The sequence below is a fragment of the Sporobolomyces koalae genome (assembly GCF_050403365.1).
Source record: "Sporobolomyces koalae JCM15063 DNA, S_koalae_JCM15063T_v1_ctg6, whole genome shotgun sequence".
Classification (NCBI taxonomy): Eukaryota; Fungi; Basidiomycota; class Microbotryomycetes; order Sporidiobolales; family Sporidiobolaceae; genus Sporobolomyces; species Sporobolomyces koalae.
In genome coordinates this window covers 304,383-326,708 of record NW_027481765.1, presented here as the reverse complement: position 1 = coordinate 326,708, position 22,326 = coordinate 304,383, and the positions used below count along the sequence as shown (strand labels likewise).

Genomic DNA, 22,326 nt, shown 5'->3' with positions numbered 1-22,326 from the left:
TCCCTTTCCCCTGTTTGCCACTGTGCATCATATGTGTCCCTATCTCACGGAGAGATCCCCGTCTGTCCCGACGCTTCAACGCTTGGACGTCGAGGCGAATTTGCGCGAGTTTGCTCGAACTTTCGAGCAAGTTCCACGGAATTTATTCGAGCATGTTCTCGCAATCTCTCGTCGAGTCGGGTCGAAGACCCGAGGCCCGGACTGAGCACTACAAGAGCCTCGCTCCTGCCGTTGTCAGGCTCTATTCTGTATCCAATCCTCCTCTTACCTTGTTCTCCCTTTACCTCCTCTCTCGCTCAGACCATGTTCGCCCTCGACTTCAACCACTCTCCCTTGCTCTTCTCTCCCTTCGCCTTCAGTCGTGTCTCTCCCACCGATGCACTCTTTGCGCTGATTCCACCCGCGCCCTCTTGCTTTGAGTTCGAACAAGCGCTCCTAGCTAGCGAGCTCGAACAGCGACGTCAGGCTCAAGCGGCTCGCGAGCAACCGCGCCAGCGTCGAGCTGCAATCGAACTTGCCGTCCTCGAGGAGGAACAGCAAAAGGGGAGGCGACAACTCGAAAAGGCATTCGAGTACCGTGCGCAAATCGCCGAGGAGGAGCGACAGGATACCGCGATCCGTCAAGCGCTCTTTGGAGACAGCACGCAACACGCAACGGAGGAGGAGGAGGATGAAGAGGATATCATGGACAACGATCACGAGAATACGCAACATGTCCCATGCGACGAATTGCAAGATCTTTTCAAATCGCTCTTCAAGCTTTCGTCTCCATCGAACGCTGCCGCTTCCACGGAACCTCGCAAATCAGCTCGCTCATCACCTCGCAAGACCAAGTCCACCGACACTCGTGCATCCTTGGCTGTCAGCGAAGATCCCGCCTCATCGAGTCTTGAGCGCAAGTTCCGTCGCCGCGTCGCCCGTCGTAGCGCGCTACAGACACTCGATGCCCTCTCTTCCTCGTTCGATCAAGCGCAGTCAGCCTTCACAAGTCCGACGATTCTCTCTTTCCAAGCCCAATCGACAACTTCCAACTCGACGTCTTCTCCCGCCCTTGCATTCGTTTCAGCCAACGCCCCGTTTTTGAAGTACGAGGACACTCTCGTGACTCTCCTGAGCAAGATTGACGCTATCGAATCAGGAGGAGATCGGAAGGTCAGGCTTGAACGCAAGGCTCTCGTGAAGCGGGTCGAAGCGGAACTCGCGAAACTCGACTCGATCAAGGACCGTGCTTGGCAGCTCTCACAGACTGAGCAAAGTGGTGAGTTTAACGTCCCAAGGCTTTCTCGCACGCATTTGGATGGCGAGACTGACGAAGAAACATACCGTAGCGACGAGCATGCCCGACAAACACAATAGCGCGACAACCGATATGCCCGCTCAGCCCTCCACGATGTCGCCTTCGTTCGTGACACCTCGCCTCGACGAAGACGACGATGATTCTTTGCCACCTATTCTTCCCTTGACCGATGACGCCCTCGCCTTGCTCGACAATCGGACAAATCGCGATCGTTCGTCTTCACCCTGCCCTTCAGATTCCGACGCTTCGACCGCCTCGTCCACCTTAACGGTTTCATCTACCGGTTCTCGAATCGACGAGTACATCTCCGAGATGCTCAAACGTGCCAACAAAGCTCGATAAAAGAGTACGAGCTCAAGAGACTCTTCCCGTCGAGTTTGATGCATGAAAAACCCGATCTTAATCTCTATCCTCCTTTTGTACTGCCCCCCCCCCCCTTTAAAACATGTCGAGCGCCTATATGTAGTCAATCGTGTTGTATAGCTTGAGTAATTGCTTGTTGCTTTATCTACAAAAGACGCAGTTTTCCCTAGCGAGGTTGCTCGATGTCATAACGATGGTCTTGCTACAGTTTGCTCCGCCTCGCGAGGTATACGGCGACAAAATTCGCCGCTGCCAGTCCGATCCCGATGCCCGTTGCCGTCACTGTCGACTTTTTCGCTGTCGGCCGTTCACTCGCACCTCTCCCCGTCGATCCCATCCTTCTCCTCTTCCTTCTCGTCTTGTCCCGCGTTGTAACAGTTCCCGTTTGTATCGTCTCTCTTGTCAGGTTGCGAGACGAGGTGGTGATCATATCGATCTCGGAAACGCCTCCGAAAAAATCGGTCAGAAGTGTTTCGCTCAGCGAACGATCGAAAAGGTCGCTGCGAACTCCAGGAGTCGAGTGAATCACCTCGAACGAGAACGTATCGAACTATAGTTTCAATGTTGTTCCAGGAATTTTGTTTTTGTTTTTTTTTGCATGTGAATTGGATCATGAGTAACGACGAGTCTATATTTCGATTGGTATGGGATGTTCACTCACGAGATCTTGCATGGTTGCTTTCGAGGTTTTGTTGATCTCTTCGAGAAAAGTTAGAACGTGATGCGTGTAACGATCCGTGACGGCGACGCCAATGTCGTTGTCGGCATGATGCTGTACATTGGAACGAAATTTATCAGCAGTCGATTGAATGGTTCTTGTAAAGGGGGGGAGATTGGTGTAGGCGTACCGAGTACGAGTTTTCGCCTTTCTCGCTCGATCCAGTCGCGAGAATTTTGGGCGAGTAGAACTTGCTGTAGAGTGTGTTGGCTTGACAAGTATCGACCATGAAGAACAACTCGTTGTACCTGTGTTAACAAAGAAAGAGAACGCTCGAGCAATCGTTCGCAGGCCAACTGCCCTTGGTACCGGAATGCTCGGACCCCCTCCCCGGAAGAGCTCACCTGCCCTTGGACCACATGCCATCGAGAGCATCGGCAATGTCGAACGCTGAAATCTCTTCGTTGTCCTGGAATTTGAGGAACTCGTCGCCGCCGTGTCCTGTCATGTAGATGAAGACGTTCGAGCGCGAATCGGTCATGAGCCGTTTCGAGGCAGGAGTTGATTCGGGTAATCGACCTGAGTGCGGCGGGACAGTCGAACGAGTGTACAGATAATTTAGCAATAACCCAAAGAGGGCAAGATCATGCGGATTGGAATTTGGAAGCGCACCTGACAGCAAGCGCAGGAAAGTTTCGACGCTCACTTCCTCGCCCTTGTAATCGACCTCGATCTGTTCGCCGTACAGGTCGGTCTTGCGGTCGGCGTTCGAGTAGACAGTGCCGGCGAACGGGTTGCGCGGATTGCACGCGACATCATCGGCGAGCATGAGAATGATTTGCGAGTCGGGGATCCCTAACCGCTTCACGGTGCGATACCTGAACGACGGCACGAGCACGTCAGCTCGCGTACGCTACGATGCGTGTGCATTGCGACACTGGGACGAACATGGCGAGAGTATTGGCCATGTGCTGCGGGCAGAGACAAGAGGCGATCAATCAACTGTCCGAGTGCGATGCGGCGGCAGAACTAGCAGTACTGACGCGGTAGTTGAACCAGAAGCGGGACTGTGGCGTTCTGCGAGCATCAGGCAACGGGACAAGGTGTGGAATGCGAGCCGAGGTGGACATACGGTGCAAACGAGCACAGCCCAATTGTTGGTGAACGGGGCCGACGCTGCAAGGGTCGACCCGAGGCCGACACCCAGCCAGACGAGCAGGGTGAGCAGCGGTCGCATTGCTCGTTGCGCCAAGATGCGCGTCGATCGGCTGGAGTGGAGCGACGACGCGGATCGTGAGTCTCTGCTTCTACCCTCGTGCATTCTTGCCACCTTCGTACACCCTCGGATATCATTCGGGCACAACACCTTCACCCTCGAGCAGTAGCCTTACCACCGCAAAACATTCCTGAACGTCGTTTGCGCCTTCGCCTCTCGCCCCTCGTCTCGCCCCCCTCGCTCCTGCACCCTCCCCTCGGCGCGCACGAGTCTTGTCCAGCAGTCACTGTATCCGTATCCGATGCACACGGCCACCCTGCAGCGCCCGCCCGTGGCGAGGCTGCTCGGAGATGACCCTCGGCAGTTCCCCCCACTTGGCGCGACTGAGTCAGACTTGTACGCCGCTCAGGCCCACTTTGACGCGACCCACTCCAAGGCAGGCAAAGGTGAGCTTCCATCTGACCTCCGCACCAAGTCCCGCAGGAGCGCGAGCAGCTCGGGACCCGCCCCCCCGCCACGAGATGGCGGTGCTGACTCGCTCGGTCGCACGTCTCCCCTCGCAGCGAAAGACCTCTCTCACGTGCCCTGTAAATTCTACAAAGGTTTGTCTCTCTCTCTCTCGAGAGCTGCCATTGGGCCTGGTGTACTCACCCGTTCCCGGCCGGATCCTGCCCGCAGCCAACAGCTGCACAGCCGGAGCCAGCTGCCCCTTTTCGCATGATCTCGTCAATGCAGGACAGGTGACGTTTTTTCCCTCGGCGCGTCGCACTAGCGACCTGCACACTGACTCCTCCTCGCATGGTCTCTTTGCACAGAGCAAGCCCATCTGTCAATGGTTCGCGAAAGGCAACTGCAAGTTTGGCCACAAGTGTGCTCTCGCGCATGTCCTGCCTGGTCAACCCATGTCCTTTGACCGCAAGAACAAGCGAGCCGCGCAGGCTGCTCTCCGCGAGGCCCAAGCGAATCTCGCGGAAGGAGCCTTGGTCAACACGACCAACGCGATCGCACATTCACCCCCGATACGCTCGGGAATCGACTCGCACGACCTGATGCAGTCGCTCAAACAATCTGTCGACTATTCGGGTCGTGTTCCGGGAGGTGCAGAAGCTGCGCGAGCGTTCATGCTCGGCGGAATGAACGGCGCCGGATCGAGCTCGGGCGCGAGTCAGCATGGAGACGTCGATGCCGTGTTCGGCTCGCCCGACAGCGTCGATCGACGCACGCCAGCATCTTCGCCCGGCATGCAGCATCGCACGATTCCTCACGACTCGCCCCACTCGCCGCTCAGTTTTGCCGCGATCGCACAGGGCAACACGGTCAATTTCGTCGCGCCAAGCTCGTCGGCCCTCTCGCATCACCTCGGATCGGGTAGTCGGAGTTCGGTGGCTGCTCAAGCGATGCTTTCCGAACAGGCACGTCGACTCTCCAACACGAGCCAGTCTCTCTCCCCGCCACGCTTCCAGCCGACCGGATATTCGACGTCTGTTCCGCTCGCGATGCCAGGCGCACATCCGAATGGAAATGGTCAGACCTCCATCTTTGGCACCTCGCCCTTCTCTGGCTCGAGAGGCTTGTTCATTCCGAACTCGTACGATTCGAACGAAGACGGGTTCCCTCGGTCGCCTCCAGTTCGACCCGCCATGCTCGGAGACGTCCAACGTTCCGGATCCATCTCGGGATGGCCATCGTACAGGTCGGCAGAGGTTGCGATCGATGACGACGATGACGAAGGCGAGGACGGGTTTGACGAAGGATTCCTGCCCTCGTCCCTGAATGATCTCCTAACTCCGGAGGAGATGCGTCGACGTACGCTCAAGTCCCAAAACGCCCTTGGGCCGTCGAGCCTTGCCTCGAGCAGTCCTTCCTCTAATCACTTCCTCCCAAGTCAATCCGTCCCTGTCGACCTTTTGCTCGCAGGCGGCAAGCCGACGGCGCCCCCTCCACTGGGTCTTCGCTCCTCGACCTCGCCGTGGAACACGACGCACTCGGGCTCTGATGGCCACAACCCGTCCGCAGTTCCCTTCACCCCTAGCCAGTCCCTGCTCGCGGCAAGCCGCGCCTCTGGCGAAGAATCGACCTATGCTGCCACCAACATGCATTCGCTCTTGCCGTCCGCTCAACACCTCTCGAGCTCGCCCCAGCATCCATTGTACTCGTCCTCGTTCAACGATGCGCTTGGTGGCACGCAGCACCCTTCCCGGTTCGCTCAGACCGGCATGTCGCCCAACACGAACGCTGCGCTCGCAGCACCTGGTTCGTCGCTTCCTGGTGGACTTGCAGCGGGTCTCAGTCGATTGCACCTCGTTCCACCAACACACAGGGGTGAAACACCTCCAGCGAGCTTGTTGTATTCTCAAGCTCTCGGCTCGACTTCAGCCTCGCGATCGAACGTTGTCAACGTTCGCACAAACGGTCACACGGCAGGAACAGGTGGTACCGAAGGTTCTTCACCTTCGTCCTCGGAGAACGTCTCTCCTCGCCTCCAAGGAGCGCTCGTGCCTCACCCCCAGGTGGTCGGTTCTCCGAGGTCGCAACAACTCGGCGCGAACGGACACTCTTCCGTTGATCGAAAAGTTTCGAATGGCAACGGAGGAGTGGTTTCAGGAGGGATCAGCTCGGCGGGCAGTACCACCGGTGAGGATGACCTCGGACCTGAAGACGAGATTCAATTCGACATGGACACTTGAAGGTGCAGCGCCGGTCGAACCCCTCGTCTTGTCCCTTTTCCTCTTCTTCAAAGAAATCACCAAAAACGACCGACCACTTTCACTGATCGGCCAACCTGTACGTTCTTCGCAAAAGCATTTTTTTGTCTCCTTTGTTGCCATGTTTGCTCTCCTTCTCTCTCTCTCGTGTCTCTTTGCTCGCCCGTTCTCTCCGTTTCACTCCGTTCTGAGCTGTCTTGTCTGTTTTCTGTTTTGACTTATCGTTTTTCGCTCTGTGTTTTCCTGAAAAGTCTCTCTACCCTTTGGCATTCCTGTTGACCAATATATTGACGAGTAAACTCTTCTGAAAGCGTACAACTGTCCTTCTCGTCGTACAGAAAAAGTCTCCCCCTCCTGATAACCTTGGACCTTGATACGTCGACAATCTTTCCCCAAAATCGCGTTAAAGTAACCTAGTCTTTTCCGGATTTTCGTTGGCAGAGGCATTTTCTTTCGGATTTTCACAGACTCGACGCCTTCGAGTGTGTCAAGAAGCCTTTTTTTGGGGGTCCCGATCCAAACATCCCTTGCTGTAGGTGATTCTTACGGAGCGAGAACAGTTTCCTCAACGTATAAAGACCATCCTCAAGCTCGGAAGGCCTCGAGAGGAAAAAACAGATGGTATAAGAATGACAGGACAAAGAGAAAGATGCGTTGGTGGGGGTGGTTTGCGAACGAAAGGGAGAACAAAAAAGAGAGCCAACGAAAAAGCAAGACACGAAAAGAAACAAAGGGCTTCGAGGAACCACCGGAGAAAAGAAAAAACAAAAATGCAATGGGAACGAGCGGCGAGGTCGGGCAGAGGAGGGAACTAGATTCTGAGGATTGATCAGATGGGACTAGCCATGAGAGTGAGATTCTGAGGATTGATCAGATGGGACTAGCCATGAGAGTTTCCATGTGACCACTAGGAACGCTATTGACGCTTTGTCTTCTCGGACTCGAAGAGGAAGGGTTCATCCTTTCAAAGAATCTTTGTTGAGCGGGTGAAGCTCGAGGTTGAGGATTCCCTGTTTGAGAATTCGTCGCAAGTGGAGGCGGTTGGGTTGGCATTTGTGGTTGTTGTGCGGATTGTTGTGATGTGGGAGGACCGGTCGTACCCCAGGGATTCAAGAATGGGGAAAGAGGTTGTCCGAGGACTCCCGTCGAAGCGAACGTGCCAGGATTGTCGAGCGTCGGAGTCGCAGTTGTTTGCGGGTGAAAGTAAGGATGGTGAAGAGCGACTTTGGCTAACCGCCACGTAAGAGTCACGATCTCAGTTTCTCGTTTGCTGAACTTCATCCGAAGAAGATGCATGAACAAAGGCATTTGGGAAACACGTACCAGAGATTCGTTTCTCCGGATCAATGATGAGCAGTCTCTTGATCAGGTCGAGACCGCTAGGTTCCATCTCTGGCAATACTTGATCCCATCCTCCACCGGCTTCAGTCGCCAAAGTTGCACCGCGCCATACTGGAAAAGTCGATTTGAAGTCGGGCATTTGACTCAAGCCAGGCCAAGATTGACTTGTTGGCGTTCCCAACAGACTGCAGAAGAAGCAGAAAAAGGAAAAAGTATGGTGTCAAGATCCCGCGGGAAGATCATCAGCGTACAATGGGCGGTGGCGCTTACCGGAAGATTTTGAAGATTTGATCAATCTCGGAATCACCCGGTACAAGTGGCAGACCCGACGCCATCTCGGCAAAGATGGTTCCCACCGACCACACGTCAACCTGTTACGCGCACAAGTCGGTTGGACAAACGAGATCTGTCAGCTGTCACGCGCGTGCTTGGACTCCTTCGCTTCGCTGTATGGCGCAAAGCAATACTCGAGGTCAAAGCGGGAGGTAGCGAAGAGAGATGACTGACAGCAGTCGTGTAATGTCTGCCTCCGAGCAGGACTTCTGGTGGTCGATACCAGAGAGTGATGATCTATAGCAAGAGCCATACAGCATGGTCCGTCAATTGATATACAGTAGTGACGACTCGGAATAGGTTTGAGAAGCCTACTTCGTGCGTGTATGTTCGCAACGGAACTCCAAACGCTCGTGCCAAACCAAAATCTGCGATCTGGGTACAAGACTTGCAAGTGTCAGGGCACGGCCAAAGCAATGCAGCATCAGGGATGATGAACGTTACCTTGAGGTTTCCATGCTTGTCGATCAGCAGGTTTTGGGGTTTCAAGTCCCGGTGCAAGATCCGCCTCGAATGCAGATGACTCAAGCCGAGACAGAGCTGACTCATGAATTTCTATCAAGCGCAGGCGAACGATGAGTCACTCGTCGAGGACTCACGAGGACTAGAAAGAAAGATGGATGGACCTACAAAGACAATTTCTTCGGGTAACCCCCGTTTCGCTCGGCCTTTGCCCTTGATTTCGCCCAGAGCCGCCGGTGGGACCCAGGCACCGTTCTTTCCACCGGCTGCGGCGGCATTCGGGTGATGCGCATGGGCCGCGGCATCCATGTACCGTTTGAGGTCAAGATCGACGTACTCGAACACCAGACAGAGCCGGTCGTCTGAGTGAATCACGTCGAGGAGCCTGTTGCACGACAGACAGCACGTGGAGCGACAAGCAGGTGAGTCAGTCCTATTTGGGTGATGTTGAATTCTCCCATTGCGCCGGACAGGCGCTCGATCGCAACCTAGACCGAGTAACCAGAGGGAGAGGCGAGCTGGAGAGACTCACTTGACGATGCACTCGCTGCCTTTGTGCTGACTCTGACCGAGCTCCATCAGAACGCTCACTTCGCGCAGTGCGGTCGAGGGCACTCCTTCGTCGTCGTCTTCCAACCTGATCTTCTTCATGGCGACGATCTGGTTCGTTTGCAACTGCAATACGAAAATCATCGTGAGTGAAAGTTTCGTCGAGGCGAGAGAACGGGTTTCGGGCGAGGAGGCGTCGCGTCGTGTGAGTCGGATCAGAGGCAGGAGTGAATGAGGGTGTCCACGTACTTGCTTGCACTTGTAGACCGTGCCATACGTTCCTGTTGGTGCCACCGATCCGACGCGGGTGCAACAGGCCCAGTCAGCACTGCGCTTGGGAGGCCAGCGAACGAGGTTGAGTGAGCGAGTCGACACGGAGCCGCGAGCGTACCTTCTCCGACCTTTTCGAGCGCCTGGTAATTCTCCATAGCGGGTGAAGCCTCGTCTCGAAGGCTCGTTGATCAAGATGGGTCGAGTTGCGGTGGTGTGCGAGGGGTCGAGAGAGCTCGATGTGATCGACGTGACGGTCGTACAGCCCGCTGCTTGAGCGCGACCAGTAGTCGAAGTGGTCGGAAGTGTACACGCGCTGATAGATCTCGTTCTGCGAGGTGATCCAAGAGAACGCAGCACTCGCGAAGTACTGTAGCGAACGGACCGCTGCGCGTGAATCAAACGCGACGCTTCTCTTCTCCCGCCTATACTCAGCTCGGGACGGACAACCACTACGCATCGTCAGGACTCGTCACGATGGCACCCCCGCCTTCCTCGCTCGCGGTCGACCTCCCGCTGTACGTGCTCCTCACGTCTGCGTTCACGCTTCCCCTCGTGACGTCGCTCGCGTCGCCTTCGGGCTCAAGCCGGACTCAGTGGCGCGCGCTGCTCGACCTCGCAACCAAATCGGTCACGCTCGCATTCGGGAGCGTCGGCGTGATCGTGCTCGGAGCGGGCGCACTCGTCGTCGGCGAGAAGTTGTACCACCGGTTCTCGACCTCGCGATCGGACCGTGGCGACCGACCCCAGTCTTGATCTCGTTCGCACACTACAGTCGGAGGGAGTTCCACTACTGCAACCGTGCTGTCATGCTTCTCCACTTTGGTCCTCGAGTCCGACTTGTCCCGCCTTCCCTCGCTCTCGCTCGATCCTGTCCTTGATCCGCTCAATCTCGTGGCCCTTCGCGTGCAACTGCCTCTCGAGCTCGACGACGCGCACGACCTGTCCGATTGTGCTCTCGAACGAGCTCGCTGCCGCTCTCAGCGCTGGAGGCGGGAACGCACTGAACTGGTTGAGGGGAGAAGCGGCGGCAGGTCGGGCGCTGCTCCCAGCGGATTTGGACCCTGATCGGTGACCACGCGCACGGTGACGCAGGGTCGAGTGGGATGAGTCGTCGAGATTGGTCGGGTTCGGTACGCGACGTTCGAGGGACCAGAGCAGGGGCGTTTCGTTCAAATTTAGGTCACGGTCATGCTTTCCTGTTGTTGTTGTAGTGCTTGTTTCTTCTTCTCCTGTACGTTGTGATTGCGAGCTCGATCGTATGACTCTACTTGGTATCGAGCAAGAGTGAGAGGGGGTCCCGGCGCGGGCGAGAACACGATGTGGTGCACGCACACTTGGACCTGCGAGTCTTTCGCGGACAAATCCCAGCTCGGCTGCGAGACGCGGGTCGGTCCGAGAGCGAGTTTCGACTTGGCGAGATGGAAGTACCCTTGCTTGAGGTCGCGCTCGAGCGAGGCGTGGTACGCCTGGTACTGGTCGAGCAGGCTCAGGTACTCGCCCAGCAGTCGATCCAGGTGGTCGAGCAATTCGGTCGTCGTCATTGCTGAGGGTTCTCTCAAGAGCCCGACAGGCGAGATTCGAGCGTGTGTGAACAAGCAAAGGTGTTGTGCACACACTTGCACGAGACGCGAGCAAGTTCACTCGACTCGACCCTCCGCCATACTCACGCCAAACTCGCGCTCCACGATCAAGCGCATTCTCAGGGCGTACTGCTAGCCGATTCGTAGCGCTCAAGACCCCGCCAGCGCTCGTCGATCGTCTAGTCGTCTCGTCTCTCTGCCCACTCGACCTCAAACCACTCTGCAATCGACCTACGCGGGCAGAAGGAGCAGATCCGAGGATCCCTCGTCCCGTGCATGGTCACGATGGAGAATCGCCCGAGCTACAGTGGCTCGGGCTGGCGACGGACTTCGCCGCCTCCGCTTGTGCCGGCCAGCGGCAGCAGGAACAGCGGCGGAACCCCGACCTCGGCGAGACCGACCTCAGTCATCTCGAGTAGGAGCAGGCAAGTCCTCGTGAGCGGATCCAGTTCGCCCACCGCGCGGTTCACTCACCTTGTTTTGACGTTTAGACTTCCTCCTGGACTTGCCAGTCAGCACGCTGCAACGCGTTCGCGTTCGCCTCCACCAAGCAAGCCGTCACCCCGGTCAGCACCGGTCTCGACTTTGCCCCTCCCGATGCCGCCAGCCGCATCCGCCGTGTCTCGTTCGTCGTCGTCGTCGTCGACTTCGGTACCTGTTCACAGTAGAACTCAGGCACGAACGCAAGCCTATTCGCCGCCTGCTCGAGACAGCGCTCGCCCGACAGACCCAGGATCAACCTCGGCTTCATCGTATCGGCCGATACCCACAACCGCGAACCGCAACGGCGCCAGGTCTCGCTCACCCTCAGTCGGGTCACAGCGAGCATCTACACTTTCTGCTGGATCAGTTCCACGTCGCAGCATGACCGGGGCAGAGCCCGTAGGAAGCGACCTCGCGCGAGAGAGCGAGCACGACCGCAAGAAGGAGGAACTCAAGAGACTCGAACGGGCAGAGAGGTTCGGGATCACCGCCACTGTGACGGCATCGCCCTCGGTCGGCACGAGTAGATCTCGACTCGAAGGGATTGGTGCATTCAGCTCGTCGAAACCGTCTCCGCCAAAACCAGCTGCTCGCTCGTCTCGATCCACCACGCCAGTGCCTTCCACCAATGCGACAGTTCTCTCGAACCCGCGCGCTCCCACTTCGACGAGACCTTCCTACCCGACAACATCGAACGGTCCACCTTTGGACAGCGACTCGAACAAACCGACAGGATCTACGTTTCAAATTCCTTACAAGAACCGCACGAGTCGTAGTCGGAAACGAAGTCGGCTCGACGACGAGGACTATGACCGGTACGAGTCACTGTACGCGCAAGACCTGCGCGATCAACACCGAACACGAGACCTACGAGAACGAGATCTCGACAGGCGTGACTACAACTCGAGGCAGCTCAATCGGTATCCTTCCCCGGAACCGATCGGCAGGGACCGGGACGGGCCAAGGGAGAGACCGAGGGAGAGAGGCGCGAGTCGTTGGGATCGAGGTCGAAATGTCGACAGGTACGAGAGTAGTCGAGGCGCCGCGCTCGTAGAGAGCTCGAAACCGTGTGTACCACTTCTTCTAGAACTGGAAGGATCGTGTCGAAATTCTCTAACGTTTGATTGAACCCTTGCACAGGAACGGGTTTTCGCATTCGCGCTTTCCGAGCGATTTGTCGGACCGAGCATCCGCAAGACCACGGCAACAGTCAACCTCGCTCGATATGCGCTCGAACAACCAGAGAAGCATTCCGTTCGGCAACGTTGCCAACAGTCTCGACCAATCCACAATGTCAGGAACGGGACCTTCGAGTGTGGCATCGAGGAAGAGTTCTAACGCAGGCACCCCGCGGGCAAGAAGTCCAGATGTGAGGAACAGCGATAGAGGGAACAATTTCGACCGGTTCCGGGACCCTGTTGTCGGTGACAGGCCTAGAGACTCAGATTTCAGAGGTGCACCCAGCGACCGAGGTCCTCGAGCGAGATCTCGATCCTACTCGCCCGGTGAAATTCCCGAACCCTCGACATTCGCCTCGAGATACCGTCGTCCACCGCTACACAAGTCTTCATTCCAACCTCCAGCTTCCTCCTCGAACAGTCTCGTGATACGGAACGGTCCAGGACGCTATCGCTCGAGATCTCGGTCACGCTCGCCTTCGCGATCGAGGTCGCCAGTGCGTTCGCGTTCAACCTCGCGCAAAGAAACGTCGAGATCTCGTTCGACCACGCCGCGACCGTCGACCTCTTTCCGAGACGGAAATCAGCTCAAACGCGAAGCAAATGAGGATCATGATCCGGTGTCCACGACTCCGCCGCTCCCAATCGGTCGAACGCCTCGAGATGTCCCACCGGAACCACAAAATGCGCCTCGGATCGAGCCGTCTGGTACTCCTCCTCGTCGCGCTGTCCAACGTGCGTCTCCTGTGCCCACACCCGCTGTCCCTCCGAACCAGCCTCCAATGTTGCCGTCTCGCCGTCGACTACCGCCGCCATCATCAGCTTTTACTGCAAGCCAGGGAGACCACTCGACTGCGCGATCCGATAGCAGGACTCCCGAGCGAAAAGCGGATTCAACGCTCGCCTCAGCCGTTGGGGTCAAAGAAGAGCTGGAAGAGGGTGAAGAGCAAGAGGAAGGCGAAATCGTATCACCCGCTCAACTACGTTCTCTTCAGCCCGTCGTCCCCTCGCATGTACCCGACCGCGAGCCCATACGCAGATCGACTCCGACACACCAGGACCGCCGTCGAGGCTCGACACCACCGCTACCGCAACCTCGAGCAGAAGAGAATAGACCTCCGACCCCGATCGCGGAACCAGAGTCACTCGAACAGCACGAGAAGGAGAGGGAAGAAGGAGAGATTTGTTCCGAGCTCGATCCAATCGGTCATGTACAAGTCGAGAGACCTGACAAAGACATTGTGCAAGTCAAGATGGAGATCGGTGCCGAGGTAAATACACCACAGGCCCATGAGGCACAGAGCGAAGTCTCGGTGCTGGCGACAACAAGTCGGGGTTTGGACGACACAGTGGAGGCAGAGGACGCACAAATGATCATGGGTGAATCGATCGCTCCACCCTCAGATCTCGTGGAACAAGAAGCACAGGAGGAGGAGACGGAACAGACTCGAGAGCAGGAATCGGAAATGCAGGTCGACCCAGTGGTCGTTATGCCTGACGCCGCTCGAGATGCTTTGGTCGCAGCTCCTGCTGACGAACCTCTCTCGCCGAGACCGCAAGAACAGCAATCGGCGCAGGAATCCTCCATGGATGTCGATCAATCGAGACCTCCGGTCCCAGAGGTCGTCACGCCTACAGTCACCGAGCCTGTCCCACCCGCGTCGCCGCGTGTCGAGCGAGACATTACCCCTGAACGAGCTTCGTCGTTTCTGGAGACGACTGTTGCTGTTGAAACCGATCCTCGGGTCGAGGCTCTTGCCGGCACAATCGTCCACCATCCCGAGGACGAGAGTGCTCCTCCATCTTCGACAACACCTCTCGATCACCATTCGCCACCTCAACCGATATCTCCACTCTCGAGACCCAGCGCTTCAAACGACAGCGAACTCGTTAACGACACTGAAGAAACCGGCGTTGGTATATCCTTCAAAACTGCGAAACCATCAGCTACTTTGGTCTCGAAGTTCGATCGAGAGGAATGGTTCAAGCCAACGTGGGAAGATCTTGCAGCTCATCAAGACCTTATGATCCCGTTCCTTGCCGAAGAGTTCGAAGAGAGAGACCAACGCCGCGGAATCAAAATGGTGCAGCTCAGGAAGGAGTACGCTGGGTACGATCGAGACTGGCAAGCCCATATCAAACGCCTCGACAAGCTCAAGGAACGATTGCAACGGAAAGCTGTCAAACGATCCGCCAACTCGACCGCACCTCAAACGCCCTCGATCGACTCTTCGGGTATGCCATACTATCCCGAACCCACCACACCCGGTCCTCTCCAACTTGGAGGAGGACGAGCGAACCGGCGTGGAGGAGGATTGAGCAATTCGACCCTCGGGTACGGAGACGCTGTTCGATCCGAAGCCGAATTTCTCGAGATCCTCGCCAGTCTCGAAACCGCCGATTTGCGAGATCCCGACGTTCGCGCCGCCCGTACTGCCGCAGTCGTACCCGACATGGCTGTCGACCCTTCCGAACGAGCCGAGATCATCTCGTGCACATTCGACGACGAGCGATACCGTGTCGTTGACCCGATCGAAACCTACGAAGTGCACACTCCGATGGAGACCTGGACCGAGGCCGAAGTTGAAACGTACTGCAAGCGGTTCTCGCAGCATCCGAAACAGTTTGGCAGGATCGCCCAAGGCTTGCCAGGCAGGACCACGGCCCAATGCGTCCTATTCTACTACCGCATGAAGAATGCGATCGATTTTCGAAGTCTGTCGGAGCGGAGAGGTCGCGACGGGCGCAGGAAAAAGACGAAGAAGCGACCGGGAGAAGGCAAAGGCAAAGGATCTTCACTCTTGTCGAACCTCAAAGGTGCCAAGTCGACCATGCTCGGCAATCGAGATGACGATGAAGACGAAGAAGACGAAGATCGGCATGCACCCAACTCACCACGCAATCCGAGGACCACTGTCCCAGCCCACTCGATCGAGTCCTCTGCCCTCGCGACGAGTGCGCACCTCGAAGCTTCTCAACGAGCTCATGATCCTGCTCTCGATCGCATCTTCGATGACGACCTGCCCGACGACGCGACCGCAAGCGTACCTTCGAGAACGATTGGTACAAATTTGCATTCGGAAGGCATGATGGAAGCCGCTGAATTGCTCGGCGCCCTCGCTGGAGCTCCCGTTGACGATCACGAAGATGCGGGTGCTGCTTCCCTTCGACCTCGTGCAGCCAAGACGAACCGCAAAGTTCGCATGGACCCCGACGACGACGGTGCAATCGAGACCCTACCTAACGAAAGGCTGAAACCGAGACGCAAGACCAACACCAATTCGTACTGGTCTGCAGCTGAAAAAGGCGACATCATGCGGTTGCTCGAGGTTCACGGCAAGAACTGGAAAGCGATCGGTGAGGAGATGGGTACCAAAACTCCTGTGCAATGTCGAAACGTAAGCGTCCTCTCTATTTCTCCTCTTGACCGGTCTTGGATCACGGTCGCTAACGCTCCTTTTCCCGCATCACAGTGGTTCACGAACAGTATGCTGCCATTTATTTTCGTTTACCAGCCGCTCTCTCAGAACGAGGTCGTTGATCCTGTTCCTTAATCACAGATGCAAAGAAACTCGGTCTCAGAAGCCTCGTCAGCGGTGCTGTCGCACACGACGATGATGATCCAGAGGATGAATCGCCAGCAATGACCCCAAGCGAATACTCGGTGAGATTGCGAACCTGTCGCCGAGAAGAGTCCTGGACTTGTCGCTGACGATCCATTGCATCAGCCTGCCATCGTGCATCATCAGCCTCCGGATGCTTTGCGTATGGGTTACTTCCCAGGGGGCAATTCCCAGCATCTACCGCCGCTCCCGTCCATCCCTGTCGCCGCTTCGGCCGGGACCAACGCTGGAATGCACATTCGCAATATGCTCAACGATAGCACTCCCGATCAAGAGTCGACTCAATCTGCCAAGGAAGATTGGTTCGGCGGTGGAACCGGACCTGCCGGAGAGGGAGGAGCTGTTTCAGAAAAGCGGTCTAGCGAAGCTCAAGCTGTCCAAAGCGCAGGCCCTCCGACTCGTGCTCCGCAATCTCATGTATTCACTGGTCGATCCGATGCACGGAGTCATCCTTTTCAGCCACCTGAACACAGCCGTACGATCCTTTCAAACGGGATACCTCGCCCCAGTCAGCATTCGACGTCGTCTCAGCTGTCATCGTTTTCTACAGCGTTACCGTCTCGTCGCTTTGACCACTTCTTACCTCATCACGCCACTCCCGGCGCCCCATCGCCGCCTCAGTGGGCACAGTCCCCGATCTCCCCGTTCGCGTCGTATGCTTCGCCAGCCACTCCAGGCGTCGCGATCGCGCCGACCGCAGATCATTACCGGCGTCCAACCCCTCCGGATTACTTCAATTCTGGGTACTCGCAACCTCAACTTCCCTCGCACGCGCATCGATTCTCGGCACCGCCAGGATCTGCACAACCTTCTCCTCCCCTCGCAGCGTCCGCAACGTTTCCTCATCGACCCACGTCAGCACTAGCGCATGCATCGTTGCCACACTGGGCAGCGGAGCAACGTCGATAATTCGCTTGAACACTCTATACCCCTACCTGTTCTTCCCCCCCTCACAACGCACGACCTGTTTTTTTGTCGTCAAGATCCTTTTTTCTTTGCCTTTCCCATCTTGATACCCATTCCCATGTTGTTTCCTCTTACATACTGATTTTGCTGGGATGTCTTTTTTGTCATGTACTTTTCTGATTGTCACCTGAATTGAACTGAACTGAAAGAAGTGCAGTGCGCTGGTCTTGACTACCTCGAGACCGTATTCGAGCCCTTGGAGAGTGCAGCGAAATGGATATTTCATTGCTAAGCCCTCGACAGGGAATGCACGATAGGATACTTCCTTTTTTGGGGGTGGTGGAGAGATAAAGAGAGAATGGAAACACAATGAAGGGAAAAAAGAAACTCTAAATTCTAGAGCAAGGAATCGGAAAGAGCAATGCGCTCTGATTTTTTTTAGAAAGTGGTCTCGACCGACTTGGCCCCGTCGACGAGTTGTTTCGCCTCGATTGAACCTTTGCCGTTCGAGTCGACAACGAGCGTCACGCGCACCTTCTTGTCCGCCTTCTTGCTGTCAACCGGGATGACCAGATCGGCAATCGCTTGCGTCGGTTTGACCTCGACCGTCTTGATGTCTTCCTCTTCATCATCATCGTCCGAGAAATCTTCGTCATCGGCAGACTTGCCCGCACCAACCGCACCTTTGACGGCATTTGCCATCGACGAGAGGAGTCCCTTGGCCTGTTCGACCTTGGTTTCCCGCGGTGTCACCTTGATGTACGCCTCTCCTTCCCACAACGCGAGCACGACCTCGTTCACGGATGAGTCGGACGGGACGTTGACATCGATGATGCGTCGGGCCGGAAGAGGGGTGTCTCGGTCCATGAGGGTCACGAACGCGACTTTCGAGAGATCGGATTGCTCAGGTTCGAGCACGAATCCGAGAGGTTTCGACAGGGCCGAAGGAGACACGACGAGAGGTTCGGTCGTCGACGATTTCAACAGTTCGGCAGACGTAGGTTCAGAGCTGGGGAAAGTCTTGGTGAGCGAGAGCGTGTGAAGTGCGGCTCCCTTGGCGACGACCTCGTCCGGTTCGATCTGCGACGTGATCTGAGCCGATTCGGGGAGGAGGTACGAGAGCTTGTCGGCGAGCGCGGGCAGTTTGGTCGTTCCACCGACGAGGACGACTTCCTGGATCTGGAGAGGGTCGAGGTTGGCCTGCTTGAGGGCCTCCTCGACCTTGGCAATGATGCCATTGTAGATGGAAGCGGCGACGAGGTCGAAACGCATACGGTTAACAGTTCCGTGGAAGTCCATACCCTCAGCGAGCGACTCGATCGAGCACGGAGCCGAGTTCGAAGCCGAGAGCGATTTCTTGGTGACCTCGACTGCGAGACGGAGCTTCATCTGCGCGCGGTGGTTCGACGGCTCGACTGCGATGCGAGTCTTCTTGGTGAACTCCTTGCCGAAGAAGTCCATGAGCTTCTCGTCGAGCTTGTCTCCGCCGAGGTTGTTGTCGGACACGGTCGCGAGCGGGTGGAAGAGGCCATCTCGAACCGCAACGACGGATGCAGTGGTGGTGGTTGCTCCGACGTCGAGGACGATCGTGTTGCGGTCAATCGCGAGGGGCTCGCCCTCGGTCGTGACTTCGGTCGATTGGTACGCGGCGAGGGCAGCAGCGGATTCCGAGATGGTCTGGACGACGTTGATGCCAGCCTCCTTGGCTGCAGCGAGAAGGGCGTCGGTTTGGGCAGAAGTGAAGGCCGACGGGACGGTCAAGACGGCATCGGTGACGGGGCGACCGAGGAAGTCAGTCGCGTACGAGAGGAGCACGCGGAGGAATCGGACGACGCAGTCGTGCACGGTGAGAGTGGTCGGGTTGCCGTCGATCGTGACAGTGAACGCGGGCTGACCGTTCGAGTCGACGATGGGGGCCGAGTTGCACGGCTGCTTGACGTCCTTGACGTCGGCGTACCTGCGAGAATGTCAAAAAAACCGTAAATGGAATGGCCCGCGACAACTCAGGAACGCTGCAATCGACGTACGATTTGCCGAGGAGGTTGCGGAAGGCGAGGATGGTGTTTTCAGCGTTGCGAACGAGCTGTGCGCGTGCGGGCACACCAGAGTACTACGGGACAAGATGGATGCATGAGCTCGGGGAATCTGCTGTCGAGATCAGCTGCGACATGACTGACGACCTCGGATCCGTTGAACGAGAGGGCGGACGCGATCTGTCGCTCTCCGTCGTCGTTGGCGATGCAGTCGGCGAGTCCCTCCTGCATGCGCGCGAGGGGCAACGGTCAGCGGGGCTCGGGTGCGCGAACCGTAATGAGAAAGGTAGAACTCGCCTTGTCGATGATGGCCACACTCGAGAAGGACTGGCCAAAGTTGAGGCCTAGGAGGCCGGCCGCGAGTTGCTTGGGTTCAGCCTGCTGAGCCGGGGTGGCAGCGCCCGAGGGAGCCTTGGACGGCGCCTTGGACGACTGCTTCGAGTTCTGCTTCGACTTTTGGTTGCGCTTGGGGGGCATCGTGAACAGGCGCGGGGTGGGGTGGAAAGGGCGAAGAAGCAAGTTAGGAAAAGATGAGGTTCACTCGACCGTGTCTCGCACCGCTCTCCTCGTCCACCTCGACTTGTCAGAGGACACTCGTGTGCTGGTCGACTCCTCTTGTGCGTTGGAACCTTGCTCGTTCAGTCTGACCGAGGTGATCGCTGACTGCTGGTTGCTCCGCGGCCCCCTCTTCGGCTCGCTCTCCCACTGCCACCAGCCCGCGCTCCCCTGATCTTCCTGCTCGTGAGATACCTATCGATCGCTACAGCCAAATTGGAAAGATGCCGCGTCAATACATCCCCGATCCCGTGCCCGAGGCATGGTCGCCCGAAGTGCCACCGCCGCCCAAGACGGGCTGGGCCAAGTTCTCCCAGAAGTTCAAGGAAGAACCTCTCGTGCCCATCGGTCAGTTGTCCTCGGCCTCTCCCGCTGGCGCCACGCCCGCTCGATGCAGCCAACGGTCCCGATCGCTGACCGCCTAGCATGTTCAGGCTGTCTCGCTACCGTCGTCGCGCTCCTCGCCGCCAGCTCGGCCCTGCAAAAGGGCAACCGCGAACAGTTCAACAAGATGCTGCGGTATCGTGTCGCAGCGCAAGGTGTGACCGTCATCGCCGCGCTCGGTCAGTTGCCGATCGTTCTTCGCTCGCCGCATTACCGTCTCGCACTATACTGACCACAGCGTTTTGCAACATCTCAAGGCGGATCGGTGTACTTCCAATCGCAGCGCCGAGCAGCGCGAGAAGCAGAGCAGCAAGCCAAACTCGCAGTGGCCGAAGCACCGGCACCCACCCCGTCCGTGCAAGCGTGAAGCCGTCCGCTCTATCTCGCATTACTTGTAGATACGACGAACACGTCGAACATCCCCCCAATCTCGACTGGCACTCGCTCCGGTTGGTCTCGGGCTCTCCTGCTATTTCGTACTGTTTCTCCTCATGTCTGTAATCTGTAAAGCTCCCTCTGCAATTTCGCATTCACTGCTCTGTCACCTCTCGGGTCTCGCTCTGGCGAAAGTGAACTCGGCAGGTGCTCGACTTGCTCCAGAAGACTGTATTTTGACTCTTCCGCGGTCGACGTTGATGATCCCTTCGAAGCATCTCTCAATCCGTACGCTGTGATGCTACTATCCATAGTCACAGTTATGTCGACATTGGAAAACGGAGTCTACCGCCGGAAACTCGGAAAGATTGCGAAGTTCACCGCATATTGAATCCCGTTCTGGCAGAGTCTCCCTCCGATTATCCAACTTGCAACTAGTGAGCTCGCATTTGCTCTCGTGCTCGCTATCAAAGATGCTGTTTCGAAAGCTGATGCCGTGAACCGAGAACGTCAGTGTCGTCTCCCTCTTGCGCCGTCGCTCTCATCGGATGTGGACTTGTCGGCAAGGCTGTCGTCGAGCAGCTGAGCTCGCCGACGCTCAACAAAGTCTTCAGCATCGTCTCGCTGTCCAACTCGAAGCACACCGTCTCGATCTCGCGTTCGGCTTCCTCGCTCGACGCCGCGACCTTGCTCTCGCTGCTGCCGCCCTCCTCCCAGCCGTTGCCGACTTCCTCGCCCCATCCCGCCGCTTCGTACTCGGCTGCGAACCCGAGTGAAGTCGTCAAGAGCCTCGCTGCCGAGTCGCGCGCGTCGAAGCAACACACCATCCTGATCGACTGCACTTCGGACCTCTCTGTGACCGAGCTGTACCCGCTCGCGATCTCGTCCGGCCTGTCCGTCGTCACGCCGAACAAGAAGGGCTTCTCGTCAAACGTCGAGCTGTGGAAGAGCATTGTCGAAGCGCAGTCGGCGCCGGGAGCTGGTTCCGTCTTCCTCGAGGCGACCGTCGGTGCTGGTCTGCCCATCATCTCGACCCTGCGTGACATGCTCAAGACTGGAGACGAAGTGACCAAGATTGAAGGTGTCTTCTCGGGAACGTTCTCGTACATTTTCAACAACTTCTCAAAGCCCGGAGGTGGAGGACCCAAGTTCAGCGAGGTGGTCAAGATCGCCAAAGACAACGGCTACACTGTGCGTGAACTTCGGATTCAGACCCCACGAGAGTTCCCCTTGCTGACCCGAAGACCTGACCCCGACAGGAGCCCCACCCTGCCGACGACCTCAACGGCTCGGACGTCGCGCGCAAGCTCACGATCCTGTCCCGTCTCTTGTCGCTCCAACCGTCTTCGCTGCCGGCTCTGCCCGACCTGCCCGAAGGGTACGCCTCGCTCTCGACCGAATCGCTCATTCCCGCCGCCCTCGCTTCGATCGCGTCGGGAGACGAGTTTGTCGCCAAGCTCCCCGAATTCGATGCCGAGTTCGACAAACTTCGATCCGAGGCTGAACAGGAAGGTATGGTCTTGCGCTACGTCGGCCTGATCGACCGCAAGACGAGCACTGTCAAGTGTGCCCTCCAAAAGTGAGCCACATTTTCCCCTTTGTCTCGATCGATTTCCCCGGAACACCGACGACAGTATCTGACCGCTTGCGCCCGATCCGTGCGTTTGCGATTTTTACAGGTACCCTGCTTCGCACGCTTTCGCGTCTGCGCTTTCGGGCTCGGACAACATTGTCTCGTTCCACTCAAAGCGATACCCTTCGCCGCTCACGGTGCAAGGTTCGGGCGCTGGAGCGGACGTGACCGCAGCCGGTGTCGTCGGCGATGCGATCAAGGTTGCCGAACGATACGGCGTCAGGATCCCCCTTTGAAGAAAAAAAAAACGGAGCATCGGGAACTTGTTGCTCTTGGGAACCAGAAAACGCTGTAGATTCAGAATAGATGCATGCAATGAGCCTTTATCGCTAGATTACATCAGAATAGTGTCTGCGAGTTGCTCGTGTCGCGTCGCGAT

At 57.1% G+C, this 22,326-nt stretch overlaps 10 protein-coding genes across 10 annotated transcripts; 6 read left to right on the top strand and 4 right to left on the bottom strand.

The window, feature by feature from the left end:
* Nucleotides 1-303: 303 nt before the first annotated feature.
* Nucleotides 304-1,639, top strand: JCM15063_003906 (BAG family molecular chaperone regulator; the record flags this gene model as incomplete). The annotated part of the gene is made up of 2 exons (XM_076676950.1): nt 304-1,258; nt 1,329-1,639. 2 exons carry the CDS (start codon nt 304-306, stop codon nt 1,637-1,639), a joined length of 1,266 nt encoding a protein of 421 aa, XP_076535932.1.
* A 223-nt stretch (nt 1,640-1,862) lies between these two features.
* Nucleotides 1,863-3,555, bottom strand: GPI8 (GPI-anchor transamidase; the record flags this gene model as incomplete). Its single annotated transcript, XM_076676949.1, has 8 exons — nt 1,863-2,210; nt 2,322-2,432; nt 2,509-2,626; nt 2,723-2,897; nt 2,991-3,196; nt 3,267-3,289; nt 3,362-3,385; nt 3,451-3,555. 8 exons carry the CDS (start codon nt 3,553-3,555, stop codon nt 1,863-1,865), a joined length of 1,110 nt encoding a protein of 369 aa, XP_076535931.1.
* A 280-nt stretch (nt 3,556-3,835) lies between these two features.
* JCM15063_003904 (uncharacterized protein) lies at nt 3,836-6,221 on the top strand (the record flags this gene model as incomplete). The annotated part of the gene is made up of 4 exons (XM_076676948.1): nt 3,836-3,980; nt 4,098-4,136; nt 4,213-4,274; nt 4,350-6,221. 4 exons carry the CDS (start codon nt 3,836-3,838, stop codon nt 6,219-6,221), a joined length of 2,118 nt encoding a protein of 705 aa, XP_076535930.1.
* Nucleotides 6,222-7,109: 888 nt separating this feature from the next.
* On the bottom strand, nt 7,110-9,352 carry JCM15063_003903 (uncharacterized protein; the record flags this gene model as incomplete). The annotated part of the gene is made up of 10 exons (XM_076676947.1): nt 7,110-7,468; nt 7,563-7,765; nt 7,851-7,951; nt 8,088-8,150; nt 8,229-8,288; nt 8,358-8,468; nt 8,544-8,760; nt 8,908-9,050; nt 9,174-9,205; nt 9,316-9,352. 10 exons carry the CDS (start codon nt 9,350-9,352, stop codon nt 7,110-7,112), a joined length of 1,326 nt encoding a protein of 441 aa, XP_076535929.1.
* A 319-nt stretch (nt 9,353-9,671) lies between these two features.
* On the top strand, nt 9,672-9,950 carry JCM15063_003902 (uncharacterized protein; the record flags this gene model as incomplete). Its single annotated transcript, XM_076676946.1, has 1 exon — nt 9,672-9,950. One exon carries the CDS (start codon nt 9,672-9,674, stop codon nt 9,948-9,950), a length of 279 nt encoding a protein of 92 aa, XP_076535928.1.
* A 51-nt stretch (nt 9,951-10,001) lies between these two features.
* JCM15063_003901 (uncharacterized protein) lies at nt 10,002-10,738 on the bottom strand (the record flags this gene model as incomplete). The annotated part of the gene is made up of 2 exons (XM_076676945.1): nt 10,002-10,461; nt 10,530-10,738. 2 exons carry the CDS (start codon nt 10,736-10,738, stop codon nt 10,002-10,004), a joined length of 669 nt encoding a protein of 222 aa, XP_076535927.1.
* Nucleotides 10,739-11,053: 315 nt separating this feature from the next.
* JCM15063_003900 (uncharacterized protein) lies at nt 11,054-16,970 on the top strand (the record flags this gene model as incomplete). The annotated part of the gene is made up of 7 exons (XM_076676944.1): nt 11,054-11,428; nt 11,491-11,587; nt 11,655-12,282; nt 12,692-15,836; nt 15,912-15,924; nt 15,999-16,102; nt 16,167-16,970. 7 exons carry the CDS (start codon nt 11,054-11,056, stop codon nt 16,968-16,970), a joined length of 5,166 nt encoding a protein of 1,721 aa, XP_076535926.1.
* A 435-nt stretch (nt 16,971-17,405) lies between these two features.
* JCM15063_003899 (uncharacterized protein) lies at nt 17,406-19,477 on the bottom strand (the record flags this gene model as incomplete). The annotated part of the gene is made up of 4 exons (XM_076676943.1): nt 17,406-18,924; nt 18,995-19,077; nt 19,145-19,225; nt 19,298-19,477. 4 exons carry the CDS (start codon nt 19,475-19,477, stop codon nt 17,406-17,408), a joined length of 1,863 nt encoding a protein of 620 aa, XP_076535925.1.
* A 302-nt stretch (nt 19,478-19,779) lies between these two features.
* Nucleotides 19,780-20,306, top strand: JCM15063_003898 (HIG1 domain-containing protein; the record flags this gene model as incomplete). The annotated part of the gene is made up of 3 exons (XM_076676942.1): nt 19,780-19,903; nt 19,981-20,118; nt 20,197-20,306. 3 exons carry the CDS (start codon nt 19,780-19,782, stop codon nt 20,304-20,306), a joined length of 372 nt encoding a protein of 123 aa, XP_076535924.1.
* A 268-nt stretch (nt 20,307-20,574) lies between these two features.
* On the top strand, nt 20,575-22,183 carry HOM6 (homoserine dehydrogenase; the record flags this gene model as incomplete). The annotated part of the gene is made up of 4 exons (XM_076676941.1): nt 20,575-20,602; nt 20,829-21,505; nt 21,574-21,893; nt 21,994-22,183. The coding sequence occupies 4 exons, from the start codon at nt 20,575-20,577 to the stop codon at nt 22,181-22,183; spliced, it is 1,215 nt and encodes a 404-aa protein (XP_076535923.1).
* Between the last annotated feature and the right edge of the window lie 143 nt (nt 22,184-22,326).